Genomic DNA, 17,336 nt, shown 5'->3' on the forward strand with positions numbered 1-17,336 from the left:
TCCAAAGCAGTAATATGTGCTCTTGGGATAAAATTCTTAGCTTGGAAAATACATCCTTCACACAGCTGCTGGGAGAAAATGCTGCAATGCACCACAGGCTTCAGCCCGTATTCCCAGACTGAGCCCATGTGGAACTGATGGGCGAGGGCCAAGGCGAGGAAAGAGAAGGAGATGGGGGGGAGGGGGAAGGAGGGGGGGAGGGGGGGAGGAAGGGGGGAAGAGGGAGGGGGGAGGAGAGCATCCTGTGGCGAGATCACAATGAGGGAGGGGACGCCTTGCCGAGGCAGCCCTGTGGAGTGCACTTATGAAGAGACTGGTGCTGCCTTGGCTGGCTGGACATGTCCAGGGGAAAAAAAAGCTGGAAATTTTACTCTAAAGTGGTTTCTTGAAAGAAAACTGAACAGACTCAGGCTATGATCTGAGAAACCATCTTTTACACCAAAGCAAGCTTCTCCTTACAAGAGGAGCCAGCAGGAGTATTCAGCGGAGGCACTGCTGCTAAAACGTTAAAGTATTGCGGGACCAAGAAACAGGCTGATGGAGTCTTTCGCCACTGTTAAGAGCCAGGATTAAGAGATCAGTGATTGTTCTTGTGGTCCAAGAAGTAATTTTCTAGCAAAACACACACACTCTATCAAAGGAAAACAGATCCTTTACTTGCTAAAGTTTCACAGCCAGCGGCACCTCCAGTCCACGGCCGGATTCTCAGAGGAAGTATGTATATTTCGCGTAGGTAGAAACGGGGAGCAGCACAAAGCGAAGCTATAAATACCACCGATCGTTCTATGATGTGCACCGATCCTTTCTGCCCAATCCCTGAAATACTGAGAGGGCTTAACCATTCAAACACTGCATCACCGTGAGCCCAAGGGGACTGTGAAAATCAGGCTGCAGGAAGCGGGCTGTCAGCTGGGGAAGCACCTTGGCTTTAGCCCCCAATCAGTCATCTTTATGCAAGAGTAGAGCTGAATGCTGCTTACTGCCATCAAGTCATAGAGAAAGAGAACAGGATGAAGAGCTTAAATAATTTTGGAAAAACTTGAACCACCACCTATTTTCCCAATCTTGGGCTGGGGGTTTGATTTCTCTTGATCAGCGGCCTGCCTTTAAACCTTCTGCCAGTTAAAATATAGGACGTGGGCAGACGACCCGTTTGCTAGGAAGCCTGCGGCCTGCCTTTATTTCTAATCCACTAACTTATCTCATCTGTACCTTCCGGTTCCAGAAGGGTCAGCACTGTAAAACTGCAGCCTCTCAGCCATTCTGCGAGCCTAGAGGTGCCGCGTGGGATTTGAAGACCACCCGGTACCACAGAGAAGCCCAGCCCTCTGGCTCATGCCCTCCTGTGACCGCTGGGGCCCGGGGACCTCAGAGCAGGAAGGCTGAGCAGGGGCCGGTGCCAGCCCACATGCACACCCTCATCTTCATTTACTCGCTTCCCCGCTTCCAGCACATGAAGTGAGGACAGCTCCGTGGAGACCCTTTCGTGTGTGTGTGTGTGTGTGTGTGTGTGTGTGTGTGTGTGTGTGTGTGTGTGTGTGTGTGTGTGTGTGTGTGTGTGTCTTTGTCAGAGTAACCTCTTCAGGATCCCTACTGGAAGGAAATGGTGTGTGTGTGTGTGTGTGTGTGTGTGTGTGTGTGTGTGTGTGTGTGTGTGTGTGTGTGTGTGTGTGTGTGTGTGTGTGTGTGTGTGTGTGTGTGTGTGTGTGTGTGTGTGTGTGTGTGTGTCTACGGCCTAGTCGAGAACATCTGCTTGCAGGACAAACAGCAAACACGTCCCTCGGAGGGAAGCACCAAAGGAAGTTTTGGCCACAGTATGCGACACATTTCTTAATCACTGGGATGGTGTTCACGTCAGGAAAACAAAGTCTGAAAAATACTCCCGTCCTCCTGCCACTTCCTTCTCCTGTCACACAGCTCCCAGATTACTTAAAAGACAAAAAAAGGCCCTTAGATGAATACTTGGGGCCTATTTCCTCGCTCCTGAAGATGGGAAGACACACGAACCCTTCCCTAAAATATCTGCGGAGAGGTGGGCAGCAGCAGCCTTGGAAGACGCTGGTCTTCCTCCTCACTCAGCCAGGACCGAGCCCCTGTGGAGGTGGCACTGGGCAGAGCACAGAGGGCTCATCCAAGCGCATAGAAAGGACACTTGCTTCCTCACTGGTCATTTAGGAAGTGACAATGGTACAGGAGAGGGAAAATAACTGTTTTCTGAGTAAAGACACTTCAGGTTCCCAAACCGGGCATACTGAGCGGTACCCCTAAATCTTGTGGCTTCTGATCGACCCTTCCAAGCCAGAGGTAAGAGAATAACCACCGGCCACCGTCACCATCCAGCACCCAGGAGGCAGGCCAGGAGGTCGGGGGGGGGGGGGGCTCGGGCTCCTGACGCGCGTGGGCACTGGGAGCTACCCCGCCCGGCTGGGACCCCACGCTCCAGGGAGCTTGCCTGATGCAGTGTTTCAGTCCCCATCTCAGGCTCCGGCAGCCAAAGCCTTAGTAGGAAATGAGCGGAAAGCCCTGCTATGCCCTCCGTCACAGGGAACCTTCTGAGCTTGTCCCAATACTCGGATGACTTGGCTACGAGCTGCAGTACTGCTCACCTCAGGCAATCTATCCGTGTTCCTCTCCAAGCTCTGAAAGTTTGGAAGGGAACCTCACTGAGCTTCTGTGAAAGATCTCATCATCCCCACACCCCAGAATAAACCTGCTAATCACCCTCACCTTCTTCGCATACTTACTCTTGGAATACAGGGACAAGGTCTGCTGCATTCCTCCCTTTAGAAGTCCTACCTGGCTACAGGGAAAGCTTTGTCATGATGACGACGTGCCTTAAGGATCTGCTTCGACATGATCCTTTCTGCCCCCAGCTGCTCCTTAAGGACAAGTCCTTCCCATTTCCCCGTATTCTGATCACACAAAATAGATGCAGCTGCGAGAAGAGAGGGAAGAGAGGGCCGCCAGAGACGGTGCTGCTCTGCGCCGTCGGGGGGACCAGACGTTCAGGGAAATCCTACAGGAGGCGGCTTTTCGAGCTTAAAAACACACTTCCGTCCATCCATTAGGTAACACAGAACACACTTCAGTCAAGAGAACCATTTGCCACCACCAGGGCCTTGACTCCGACACCGTAGCCCTCGGACGACTGTCGCTCCTGGTCACTTTCAGAATCCGGGATGAAGGTCTGGGGCGACATTCAGGGTCGGAAATCCTGGGGCACCCTCTTAATACTAAATTGGGTTTTGACTTTGCTTTCTAAAATAACCTGATCTCACTCGTTTTTTGTCCCCAAGACGCAGCGATGCTCACCTCTCCCTTCTTTGTGAGCCCCCGTGCCCCACTCGACATCTGCTCGTTTCCTAAAGCCCCTTCCCGTGCCCTGAACGGCTGCAGACACACCACCACCCACCATGCCCCATCCACCAACACTCCGCTGCTACACACTGGGTCACACTGCACCTACCTGAAGAGTTCCCAATTTAAAATATAGAGATTAAAAACAAGGTCTTCCTTTTACCCTCCTCCTCTCACACCCCCTACCCAGCACTCCCACCTGAAGGAGAATTCTAGCTGCCTATCACCAGCCACAGATCCGGCTCCAGAAAAGAGTGAAAAGTTAGGCTTCCGTGGCAACTGCTCCCAGCCACGTGCTCTGCGGTGTCACCGTCGGGAGGGCCGACCTCTCTCGCCGACCAACAGGACTACGAATAAACCGTTTCCTTTGACAGTGCCGCCTCGGAGCTCCTCCATCACGCGCTGCCTTCCCACTCACCCTGCGGCTCCACCGAGCCGTTGGTCACCTTCTTGACTTTCTTCATATTCTCCATCACCCCTGACGTGGTCACTCTGAATGAGGGAAAAAACGAGGAAAACCTCAGTCTTAAAGTAAAAGGCCGTCTTCACCACAGCACAGTGGCAGCCAGGGGTAAAGGGTGTTGGCTCTGGAATCAGACACACGTGGGTTCAAATCCTGACCCGCCCTTTACTAGCTGTGTAAGCTTGCCCAAGTCACGTGACCTCCCTGTGCTGCAGGAGAAACACAGTCCCCACTTTCCAAAACTGTCGTGAGGGAGAAACGAGATTCTCTGTCCTGCCCAGTCACTACATACCAGCTGTTATCACAACCAGCATTCATCTCTTTCTTTTTGTCACAAATTTTTATGTTACGTATATACACTAGTCACAATTATGACACCAGTATCTGTATCATAATTAACATTCTGAAAAAAAGCTAATCAGCTGTAGATGTTTACACTAACCAGCCACAGTGGATCATTTCTGAGTCCTGGGACAGAACCACAGGTTTAGAGGAACTTTCTGGGCCCAAAGATTCTTTGACCGTTAGAGACAGAGAGTGACTCACGACATCTCCTGAGAAGGTGGGGGTCTATGAGAAGACAGCCTCTTGCCTCACAAAATGTGAGCTAGACAGATTCTAAGGATCTGGGTATCCATGACACAACTGAGCGGCTCCGTAGCAGGAAACACCAAGCCGATACTGAACTCCACCTGCTAGGTGGAGCACAGGGGATTTTCAGGGCAGCAAAATGACTCTGTATGATTCTATTATATAATGGTGGGCACACATCTGTCCAAACCCACACAGTGTACAGCACCAGGAGTGAGCCTACTGTAAACTACGGGCTCTGGATGATAATACGTCCATACAGGCTCATCAGTTGTAAGGAACGTACTACTGTGGACAGGGGATGCTGATAATGGAGGCAGCTATGCGTGTGTGGGGCGGGGGCATATGCGAAGTATCTGTACCCTCTGTTCAATTTTGTTCAATGTTATGAACCTAAAACTGTTCTACAAAATAATGTGTTAGAAACAAACACCCCTGGCCCAGCATCTCCCTAAGGACTCTAGGAAGCAAGGAGGCACCTATGTTCCTCCATCGCGGACCAACAGGAATTTCCTAATCAGTAAAATAAATTCAATCAATCATTCCAACAGACTCTCCAAGGACCCTACCTATCCCCCGCACCAATTCCCAAATCCTGCTACTTACAAATGGCGACTCAGTGGCCCTACATGTGACATCTAGAGTTTGTCCAGCTGGACCTAACAGTAGATAAATTATTTTATTTGAGTAAGGAAAGAAAATTTTTTCTCCCTTCTTTCCTGCCACCAGCTGCTGCTGTGACCAAGCCCCAAAGCCATCCAGTCCTCCCCAGAGTTGGGGCTTTTCTCAAACAAGAGTCCTCTGGACTCATGCGTTATCTGTACTTCTGGTAAAGCCAGGACAAAGTATGCTGCAGGTAGGTGGTTCTTGTGGGAACTGAGGGATCCCTGCAGAGGCTGTGGCTGAGTATAAATGCAGCCCCCAGACAAAGGGAACACCAACTGAGAGAACCCAGCATCACTTCCTGCCAGCCGGTGCCCGTCTCGGGCCTGACCTCACCGGGAAGCGCTCACACTTCTCCCAGGAGAAATCCATGCACCCAGGGCAGCTTCTAAAGGGACCTTCTCCAGACTAGGACACGGGCACCACAAGCCTTTCCAGCCCCAGCAGAGCAACCCCTATGCGCCTCCAAACCTGTTGATGTAAGGGAAGAAGTACAACCTCGAGTCTTCCAGAAACACTCCTGGCAACAGCCGGCGGATCGTGTGGCTACTACCCCAGGTTGAAAAGGACAAGGAGGCGGCCAACCCGCGCGGACGCCGAGGGCAGAGCACAGGCGCCGCGACCCAAGGGCGGCTCGGAGAGCGGGCCTGGGAAAACCTCTGCTCCCTTTCCTTCCCTAAGGAAACACTCCTTGCCAGATGGTGGCCCAACTGAGAAAACAACATTCACTCTGTCAGGCCAGGCCTGGGGCAAGGACAGAGAGCTGGAACTGGTGCTCCCAGGGAGCCCACTGCCCAGCAGAAGGGACAGTCTTCCAGACGGACACGCAGAGCCACTTCACACAGACAGGATGGGGGTGCCAGGCTGCAGGTGTGACAACGGCTTGGGGTGAGAAGAGTCACCTCCTGTGTTGAAAGACAGGAGCAGCAGCGAGATGGAGGAGAGGGGGGAGGGCAGGGGAGTTTCTGAAAAGAAATCTAACAAGAAAAGGCTTGGAGGAAACACAAGAAAGCTCCCCGACAGTCAGGGAGTGCTAAGAAGCTGCTGGTGAAGGAACGTGGCAGGAGAGTCGAGGGTGGGCACGTGGGGGGCTGTGGACGGCCTTCCGTGCCGTGTCACCGGGGTGGGCGTGACACTTATACCTGGGTTCTCGGGCCTGGCTCCAGCAGGATCCAGGGGAGTCAAAAAAGCACAGAGACACCTGAACCCCCAACATTCAGAATCTAGTCTCCGGGGAGGAGCCAGGGTATCCTCTTGAAACACAGTCTACAGGTGATTCGGGTAGCTGAGGAGAATGGACGGGAAGGGAAGAAGATGGGAGGTGAGGACATCGGCCACACGAGGGCAGGGCACCAGGATAAAGTGGGGAGAGGGCGGGAGACACGACGTTAAGCCTCTAAGAAGCGGTCACTCACCCCACACAGGCCGAGGGAGAGGGAGGCATTTAGGCCAAGACCCATATTCTGCTGACAGCGACTGGGTGGATGCCGAAGCCCACAGGGTATGCAGGGGAGAGGCAAGCTTGGGGTGACAGGTGGACAGAGGGGCCCGAAGCTCAGGACAGGCAAGGGGGCTGGAGCTGGAGACTGCGGAGCGGTGAGTGAGCGGAGTGGAGGCGCCCCGGCTGCAGGGTGAGGGGTGCGTGGGCACAGAAGGGCGGCACGGGCGGAGCCAGCGATGATGGGATGTGGTGTGAGGCTGGACGGGCGCTGTGCCCTGGCTCCCCAGTGAAGCCTCTGGGAAGTGAGAGGGGTGCCAGACAGAGGAGGAGACCGTGGTCAGACTGACGCCCAGGAGCCTCCCGGGCAGGAGGCGGCGCTTTGGCAACTTCACAGCTCCACGCACACCCCCCCGCATGCCCTGGTTTCAGTACAAACACTGAATGGGGACAAACAGCCGCAGAGCCGTCCTCGGAGCAGCGCCCCGCACTACACACAACCTGCGCAGAGGCCCTCCGTGTGGCGCAGAAAGACACCGGACAAAGCTCAGGTCGAGCACCGAGCAGCGGTGATGTTCAGTCTAAACTCAAACCCCAGGGATGCGAATGCAGGCGCAGCCCCTGGAGCCGCCCAGGCGGGGAGAGCCCGGTCCCCAGAGGGCAAGGCCTGCCCTTCCTGCCTCTGCCCACCCCAGCCCTGCCTGGCCTCTCGCCCCCTGCTGAGATGCCTTTCTGCGGCCCCAGACACACACCCCTATCGCAGCGCCATCTACACTCCGTCATGCCGGTCCCAGGAGACTGGGGGATTCGGCACCGGCTGCTGTCCGGAACCACCTGTAGGGCCGACAGAGCGCTCATACCAGCACGAGTAGACTCGGTGCCCGGGCCAAGCCAGCCTCTCTGGCTGCCAAGTCCCACGCTGCTTCCAGCAGAAGCTGTCCTGCCCTCAGGGCCTGCTCAACTTTTCTGAGCCGAGGTGGCCACTCCTGACTTCAAGAGGACACTGGCCCCAGGGTCAGCAGCTCCTGAGCCGGTCTGAGGCAAGGCGCCACAGTGCTAAGCCGACAGAGGGGCTCCCAGGGGGATGGGTCCAGGGGAGCGTGGAGGATAGAGAAGACAGTGGGGCAGAGAGGTGCCCAGAGAGGTGCGGAGACGGGGGGAGTGGACGGACCCAGCCGCCTCCCGCTTTCCTTCTACCCCTATGTGGTGACCTCTCTTTTCCTTGTAGAGGCCTGAGTCTCGTGTTTGCAACCAACGGGGCCCTAATGAATACGGGAAAGACGAGAAAGGGGGCTTCAGGTCCCCACTGCTCCTTCTGCCACACGAGACTGCCGTCAACTGTGGCCGAAGTGGCACACGGATGCATCTGTTTCTGTAACCAAACTAAATCTAAATGCTAACCATCTCTGGACTTGAAATGTGGAGAGGCTTGGTTAAGAGACAATTCTATTAGTCTCCAACCTCTGTTTCTACATTTGCTGGTTACCCACTTGCACGAGTGCAGGAAGTAGTAAAAGGTTACCGGCGCTCGGGAAGGGGAGCTCCAGAGACACAGCTTCTGGAACCCAAACCAGATCTCTTCTCACTCCCGCTTCTCAAGATGGCAGAAATAATTCAGACCATCAAGGATACGCATAGCACGTGCGGTGGCTAGAAGTCTGATAACTGAAATTACATCCAATACTTGCTGATTTTGTTATGATAAATTCTGTTACCAAAATCAGTAAGCCACTTTGAGCTTGAGTCCAAAGAGAGATGTCAAAAGGAACAGAAAGAGAAAAAGATGGAAAGTCAGCATTACTTCCGAAGGCGCCCTCATTCCCCCAGGCCCAGGGGGCGCAGCTGCCCGGACTGCATACAGGCCTAGGCTGGAGGCAGGGAGGACGCACTACCCTGGGCCAGACTCACTTCCCAATGCACCGCCCTCCCGCAGCTCAGCTTCAGACAGAGGAGGTAAGAAGAGGTGAATGAGAAGCTACCCAGAACCTCAGTCAGCAAGGTCACTGCGCGGCCCAGGTCAGAGTTCTGGTGCAAAGGGCATATTAGGAAGGGTGTGAATTCGTCTTAGGTGTGCGAGGCATAAACATTATTACTGATACTTTGCACAAAGAGGTGCTTAATGTCCTGGGTGGGGATCAGACCTAGTGCCCTCCTTCAGGAAACACCCTCCAGTGTGCATGACAGAGCACTCAAGACCTTCTAGAAAATACAGGCAAGGCTGTGCTGGTCTCTGGTTTGGGTTATTTCTGGAGGATTTAAGAAGGGCCCTCCAGGAACAGAACTTCCGAGCGGAAGAGGGAGATGACAGTCCGGGCTCGGCGGTCCCAGAAGCTGCTGAGCCTTGACCCTCACCTGCGGCTGAAGCCTCCCCCTCAGGCCTCTTCTGCTGTCACATCTTATAACTTCACAGAACTTTCCCAACAGTCGAGTTCTCAGCTAAAGAGAAACCCCAGTACAACTGCCTTGCTGACTGAAAGGCACCTGGCCTCAGCTGGCTCCTCAACTTGTCTTTCACAGGCTCATCGGGGCTGGTGCTCCCGGGAAACACCACCACCACTCCTGTAAGCAAACCTTCATTTGGGCCGACTCCCTCTCTAGGCTGGTACATGTGCAGCCCTCCCGTCACGGAAGAGACGCTCACTTCACCATTACGGGAGGGCCCACACTCAGCCAACCCCGGAGAACAGAGCACAGAGCGCTCTTCCCCGGTAACAGGAGAAGAAGCTGAGGCAACCCAAGGGTCAACCTTGGCTCAAACTGCCCACCCTCCCCAAATCTTGCCAGAAGAAAGAAACACACTCCCCCTAGTCTCCAGCGGACTGCTGGTCTGTCTTCTTCCCTTTTCCTCCCCTGATTTTAACACACACACAGGCCCTCTTGCGTTTTCGTTACCACTACCACCAAATACTGTCAGAGAGAAATAAAAACCAAAACAAATTTTTAAAATTTTGCCAATGAGACAAACATACCTTAACAAAGCATCTGCGCTTCTAGATGCAATGGCTGATGGAAAGGATGTGGGGAACAGGAACGCCTGCCTTGCTGGGGAGAACGTCAACTGACCACACTTCAGTCAAGCGGAAGATGCTAGGACCCAGCCATTCAGCTTCTCGCTATGACCCCAGAGCAACCCTGCTTCAAACGGTTACAGAATGCTGAGCTACAGGGCTCCCCGCAGGGGAAAGGAAAAATACACCACGTCTCAGGTTACTTCCCAAAGCTGCTGCTTACCAGATGGACTCTATTTTTTAATTTTTTTACCAACAGCTTAAGTATTTTAATTGTTTCCAACTAAGCTTGTTCATTATAAATATATAATAAAAATGTACAAAGAATAACGTTGCACTTTTTGGTTAGATTTAAGTCAAAGGCATTCATCAATAAGGAATCTTCGGATGTGAATATTCCAGAAATTTCTCTAAGCCATCTGATGAGGAAATTGTCTCTGAATATTACCTTACTTTGGAAGGTATTGGCGGACATTTAAATTGAACTCAGACTTCTTTAAAATAAACCTTAATTTAAAAAAACTATTCTGGCCTGAGCGTCTGGCTTCCAATCTGCCTGAATCTCAGTGCTGCCTGAGATCCTTCCCTTCGGGACACTGATAGTTCTAGGAAAACCCTCAACTACCAGGAGCCACTAAAAATAAAATAGGCCACTTGGATGATCACAAAGGTTTGAGAGACAACCAAGAGTCAGGGCAGGGTTGAAGGAGGAGGCTCATCTCCTCCATGAGGCCCCTCCTTCAAGATTGGGAGAGGGGGCTGTTTATCTAATGCATAGACACCAACACAGAGTCGAGCAAAATGAAGAAATCGAAGACTATGTTCCAAACAAAAGAAAAGACAGAACCTCAGAAAAAGCCCCTAATGAAATGGAGAATTGACTAGAAAGCTTTTCTGAAAACTAAAATGACTAGTTTAAACAACTTGTATATGAACGTGAAGCATGAAAACAAATTTACACAAATGAGAGCCCTAACGGAAGGAATGGCTACCTTGATTTAAGGCAGCCTGGGAGCATGTCTTAAAAAGCAGTTATGCAAGATGATTAAGTTCCATATATATGCTGTAAAACACTGTGGCTATAATTAGCAACACTGTATTATACACTTAAACATTTATTAAGAGGCCACGTGGCTGACAGGGTCTTGGTGCTCCAGCTGGGTGTCAGGCCTGTGCCTCTGAGGTGGGAGAGCCGAGTTCAAGACATTGGTCCACCAGAGACCTCCTGGCTCCATGTAATATCAAACAGGAAAAGCTCTCCCAGAGATCTCCATCTCAATGCTAAGACCCAGCTCCACTCAACGACCAGCAAGCTACAGTGCTGGACACCCTATGCCAAACAACTAGCAAGACAGGAACACAACCCCACCCATTAGCAGAGAGGCTGCCTAAAATCATAATAAGGTCAGACACCCCAAAACACACCACTGGACGCAGACCTGCACACCAGAAAGACAAGATCCAGCCTCATCCACCAGAACACAGGCACCAGTCCCCTCTACCATGAAGCCTACACAAACCCCTGAACCAACCCCTTAGCCATTGGGAGGAGACACCAAAAACAACAGGAACTATGAACCTGCAGCCTGCGAAAAAGAGACCCCAAACACAGTTAAGTTAAGGAAAATGAGAAGACAGAGAAACACACAGCAGATGAAGGAGCAAGGCAAAAACCCACCAGACCTAACAAATGAACAAGAAGTAGGCAGTCTACCTGAAAAAGAATTCAGAGTAATGATAGTAAAGATGATCCAAAATCTTGGAAACAGAATGGAGAAAATACAAGAAACGTTTAACAATGACCTAGAAGAACTAAAGAGCAAACAAACAATGATGAACAACACAATAAATGAAATTAAAAATTCTCTAGAAGGAATCAATAGCAGAATAACTGAGACAGAAGAACAGATAAGTGACCTGGAAGATAAAATAGTGGAAATAACTACCGCAGAGTAGAATAAAGAAAAAGGAATGAAGGGAATTGAGAACAATCTCAGAGACCTCTGGGACAACACTAAACGCACCAACATTCGAATTACAGGGGTTGCAGAAGAAGAGAAAAAAAAAGGGACTGAGAAAATATTTGAAGAGATTATAGTTGAAAACTTCCCTAATATGGGAAAGGAAATGGTCAATCAAGTCCAGGAAGCACAGAGAGTCCCATACAGGATAAATCCAAGGAGAAACAGGCCAAGATACATATTAATCAAACTATCAAAAATTAAATACAAAGAAAAAATATTAAAAGCAGCAAGGGAAAAGCAACAAATAATATACAAGGGAATCCCCATAAGGTTAACAGCTGATCTTTCAGCAGAAACTCTGCAAGCCAGAAGGGAGTGGCAGGACATATCTAAAGTGATGAAAGGGAAAAACCTACAACCAAGATTACTCTACCAAGCAAGGATCTCATTCAGATTCGAGGGAGAAATTAAAACCTATACAGACAAGCAAAAGCTAAGAGAATTCAGCACCACCAAACAAGCTTTACAATGAATGCTAAAGGAACTTCTCTAGGCAGGATACACAAGAGAAGGAAAAGACCTACAATAACAAACCCAAAACAATTAAGAAAATGGTAATAGGAACATACATATCGATAATTACCTGAAATGTAAATGGATTAATTGCTCCAACCAAAAGACACAGACTGGCTGAATGGAGACAAAAACAAGACCCGTATATGTGCTGTCTACAAGAGACCCACTTCAGACCTAGGGACACATACAGACTGAAAGTGAGGGGATGGAAAAAGATATTCCATGCAAATGGAAATCAAAAGAAAGCTAGAGTAGCAATTCTTGTATCAGACAAAATAGACTTTAAAATAGACTATGGGCTTCCTGGTGGCGCAGTGGTTGAGAGTCCGCCTGCCGATGCAGGGGACACAGGTTTGTGCCCTGGTCTGGGAAGATCCCACATGCCGCGGAGCGGCTGGGCCCGTAAGCCATGGCCGCTGAGCCTGCGCGTCCAGAGCCTGTGCTCCGCAACGGGAGAGGCCACAACTTTGAGAGGTCCGCGTACCGCAAAAAAATAAAAATAAAATAAAGACTATTACAAGAGACAAAGAAGGACACTACATAATGATCAAGGGATCAAACCAAGAAGAAGATGTAACAACTGTAAATATTTATGCACCTAACAATGGAGCACCGCAACACAAAAGGCAAATGCTAAGAGCCATAAAAGGGGAAATTGACAGTAACACAATAGTAGGGGACTTTAACACCCCACTTTCACCAAGGGACAGATCAACCAAAATGAAAATAAGGAAACACAAGCTTTAAAAGATACATTAAACAAGATAGACTTAATTGATATTTATAGGACATTCCAACGAAAAACAACAGAATACACTTTCTTCCCAAGTGCTCATGGAACATTCTCCAGGACAGATCATATCTTGGGTCACAAATCAAGCCTTGGTAAATTTAAGAAAACTGAAATCTTATCAAGCAGCTTTTCCAACCACACTGCTATGAGACAAGATATCAATTACAGGAAAAGATCTGTAAAAAACAGAAACACATGGAGGTTAAATAACCAAGAGATCACTGAAGAAATCAAAGAGGAAATGAAAAAATACCTAGAAACAAATGACAATGAAAACATGACAACCCAAAACCTATGGGATGCAGCAAAAGCAGTTCTAAGAGGGAAGTTAGCAATACAATCCTACCTCAAGAAACAAGAAACATCTCAAATACACAACCAAACCTTACACCTACAGCAATTACAGAAAGAAGAACCAAAAAACCCCAAAGTAAGCAGAAGGAGAGAAATCATAAAGATCAGATCAGAAATAAATGAAAAAGAAATGAAGGAAACAATAGCAAAGATCAATAAAACTAAAAGCTGGTTCTTTGAGAAGATAAACAAAATTGATAAACCATTAGCCAGACTCATCAAGAAAAAAAGAGAGAAGACTCAAATCAAAAGAAATAGAAATGAAAAAGAAGTAACAACTGACACTGCAGAAATACAGATGATCATGAGAGATTACTACAAGCAACTATATGTCAATAAAATGGACAACCTGGAAGAAATGGACAAATTTTTAGAAATGCATAACCTTCTGAGACTGAACCAGGAAGAAATAGAAAATATAAACAGACCTATCACAAGCACTGAAATTGGGACTGTCATTAAAAATCTTCCAACAAACAAAAGTCCAGGACCAGAAGGCTTCACAGGCGAATTCTATCAAACATTTAGACAAGAGCTAACACCTATCCTTCTCAAACTCTTCCAAAATATAGCAGAGGGAGGAACACTCCCAAACTCATTCTATGAGGCCACATCACCCTGATACCAAAACCAGACAAAGATGTCACAAAGAAAGAAAACTACAGGCCAGTATCACTGATGAACATAGATGCAGAAATACTCAACAAAATACTAGGAAACAGAATCCAAGAGCACATTAAAAGGATCATACACTCGATCCTCATGATCAAGTGGGGTTTATCCCAGGAATGCAGGGATTCTTCAATATAGGCAAATCAACGTGATACACTATATTAACAAACTGAAGGAGAAAAACCGTATGATCATCTCAATAGATGCAGAAAAAGCTTTCAACAAAATTCAACACCCATTTATGATAAAAACCCTCCAGAAAGCAGGCATAGAGGGAACTTACCTCAACATAATAAAGGCCATATATGACAAACCCACAGCCAACATTGGTCTCAATGGTGAAAAACTGAAACCATTTCCTCTAAGATCAGGAACAAGACAAGGTTGTCCACTCTCACCACTATTACTCAACATAGTTTTGGAAGTTTTAGTCACAGCAATCAGAAAATAAAAAGAAGTAAAAGGAATCCAAATCGGAAAAGAAGTAAAACTGTCACTGTTTGTAGATGACATGATACTATACATAGAGCATCCTAAAGATGCTACCAGAAAACTACTAGAGCTAATCAATGAATTTGGTAAAGTAGCAGGATACAAAATTAATGCACAGAAAATCTCTTGCATTCCTATCCACTAATGATGAAAAATCTGAAAGAGAAATTAAGAAAACACTCCCGTTTACCACTGCAACAAAAAGAATAAAATACCTAGGAATAAACCTACCTAAGGAGACAAAAGACCTGTATGCAGAAAACTGTAAGACACTGATGAAAGAAATTAAATTGGGAGATTGGGATTGATATATATACACTAATATGTATAAAATGGATAACTAATAAGAACCTGCTGTATAAAAAAATAAATAAAATTCAAAAAAAACACCATATGTAAAAAAATAAATAAATAAATGATTATACAAACAGATGGAGAGATATACCATGTTCTTGGACCGGAAGAATCTACATTGTGAAAATGACTATATTACCCAAAGCAATCTACAGATTCGATGCAATTCCTATCAAACTACCAACGGCATTTTTCACAGAAATAGAACAAAAAGTTTCACAATTTGTATGGAAACACAAAAGAGCCCAAAGAGCCAAAGCAACCTTGAGAAAGAAAAACGGAGCAGGAGGAATCAGGCTCCCTGACTTCAGACTATTCTACAAAGCTACAGTAATCAAGACAGTATGGTACTGGCACAAAAACAGAAATATAGATCAATCAAACAGGATAGAAAGCCCAGAGATAAACCCATGCACATATGGTCATCTTATTTTTGATAAAGGAGGCAAAAATATACAATGGAGAAAAGACAGCCTCTTCAAATAAGTGGTGCTGGGAAAACTGGACAGCTACATGTGTAAAAGAATGAAATTGGAGCACTCTCTAACACCATACACAAAAATAAACTCAAAATGGATTAAAGACCTAAATGTAATGCCAGAAACTATCAAACTCTTAGAGGGAAATATAGGGAGAACACTCCATGACATAAATCACAGCAAGATCCTTTTTGACCCACCTCCTAGAGAAATGGAAATAAAAACAAAAATAAACAAATGGGACCTAATGAAACTTCAAAGCTTTTGCACAGCAAAAGAAAACAAGACCAAAAGACAACCCTCAGAATGGGAGAAAATATTTGCAAATGAAGCAACTGACAAAGGATTAATCTCCAAAATTTACAAGCAGCTCATGCAGCTCAATATCAATAAAACAAACAACCCGATCCAAAACTGGGCAGAAGACCTAAATAGACATTTCTCCAAAGAAGATATACAAATTGCCAAGAAACACATGAAAGGATGCTCAACATGACTAATCATTAGAGAAATGCAAATCAAATACAATGAGGGGCTTCCCTGGCGGGCGCAGTGGTTGAAAGTCCGCATGCCAATGAAGGGGACAACGGGTTCGTGCCCCGGTCTGGGAAGATCCCACATGCTGTGGAGTGGCTGGGCCTGTGAACCATGGCCGCTGAGCCTGCGCGTCCGGAGCGTGTGCTCCGCAACAGGAGAGGCTGCAACAGTGAGAGGCCCGTGTACCGAAAAAAAAAAAAAAAATAGAGGGACAACCTCTGGAGCAACAAACTGCGGAGAGCAGCTGCTCCAGTTCATACCACGCTACTCTTAGTTACGTGAGGGGCGAGGGAGGGAAGGGAAAAAAGGAGATTCTTACACAGATTCCATTTCCAAGTCATCTTCTTCCTGAGAAAGTTGTAGGTAGGGGTTATCTGAAGCTGGACGGAACTTATACCCCGTTAGAACAAAGAACACCAGCGTGGCCATTTCATCCAGGAGCTGCAAATTTTAAAACCACCCCCAAATAAAGGGATTAGAATATTGTTCTTCAGAAAGCAGTGGAACTAAACAAACTGACCCCCTCCCCCCGACCACTCGCCGATCAGTCACTCAAATGCCAGAGCTGACCGCTGGGGAGCATTTTCCTTAGAGGATTTGCTGAAGCCTTAGCTAGGAGCATTCTGCCCAGAGATGACATTTGAGACTCCTTGCTTTAAGTGTCTTCATTGGCATCTTTTAAGAGCTCATTACATACATACATTTTCCTACAGTGTCTAAAGCACCAAGTGAGAGCCTCCAGAAAAAAGTCTCGAAATCATATGGTGGCTACCCTAGTAGTTAAACTAGTTCTAGTATATTGCAAAGATACTTTGTTATTGAAATAGTAATAATGGGCAAGAAAAAGGGAGGTCTGGATTCCAAGCTATTCTAAGCCCTATAACTGGCTTCATCTAGATTTTAATTATACAGGGCAAGTCTTTCTCGGCCTGAGGCTTTTCTCTGCAAAAACTTTTAAAATTGAAAACTAAAATCAATAATGCAATTACTTCCAGATTTCTCATGTAATCCAGCAGCTTTCCTGGACAAACATATCGTCTTAATTGCAGACCGGAAGAGACAAAAGGTCTTAGTGGCCACTGGCAAATAAATTAGTAACGATCTTAAGTTACACCCTAAGACTTCATCCTCAGACACAAATTCTCTGGCACTGTCCCCTGTGAGCAGCATACCTGGTAGAGCCACTTCCACTGGAACGGAACAGCAAGTTTGAGGAGAAATGCAATAATCCTGGTGAAGTATATGTAACATACGATCTATATGAGGAGCAAAGAAAACAAGAAATAAAATCAACATAGAAATTATGGCACCCCTTTCTTCCAATGACCTGCTTTCACAAATTAACTATAAAAGAGAAAACAGAATTACCTGAAGATCATTTGACACTTACAGTGCTAATTAATAAACATGGCAGAGAGACAGATGCTCTGCTAGTTACACTAGAAAGGATTTCTTCTTTTTCTCTAGGTGACCAAGATATTGACTGATCACAGTCACACCCACTGGGAGGACACTTTGCTGTAGTTGCTCTTAATTCCTGAGTAACCCCTTCGTCGCCTAATTCTCATACATAACCCACTGATTTCAAGCCCCAA

The 17,336-nt window shown here is 47.5% G+C and overlaps 1 protein-coding gene across 7 annotated transcripts in view; it reads right to left on the reverse strand.

The window, feature by feature from the left end:
* Positions 1 to 17,336, reverse strand: part of LOC132523277 (neuronal calcium sensor 1) — a 162,658-nt gene that overhangs the window by 90,246 nt on the left and 55,076 nt on the right. For 6 of the 7 annotated variants that reach the window (XM_060154069.1, XM_060154071.1, XM_060154070.1 and 3 more), the window contains exons 16-18: positions 16,914 to 16,997; positions 16,061 to 16,182; positions 3,776 to 3,849 (exon numbers count right to left, since the gene is read on the reverse strand). In XM_060154069.1, the coding sequence (XP_060010052.1) occupies positions 3,776 to 3,849; positions 16,061 to 16,182; positions 16,914 to 16,997 (280 nt within the window). Of the gene's footprint in view, positions 1 to 3,556; positions 3,850 to 16,060; positions 16,183 to 16,913; positions 16,998 to 17,336 lie in introns of all 7 variants that reach the window. The other variant, XR_009541459.1, reaches the window with a different exon arrangement.

Source organism: Lagenorhynchus albirostris, chromosome 7 (genome assembly GCF_949774975.1).
Source record: "Lagenorhynchus albirostris chromosome 7, mLagAlb1.1, whole genome shotgun sequence".
NCBI classification, from domain to species: domain Eukaryota; kingdom Metazoa; phylum Chordata; class Mammalia; order Artiodactyla; family Delphinidae; genus Lagenorhynchus; species Lagenorhynchus albirostris.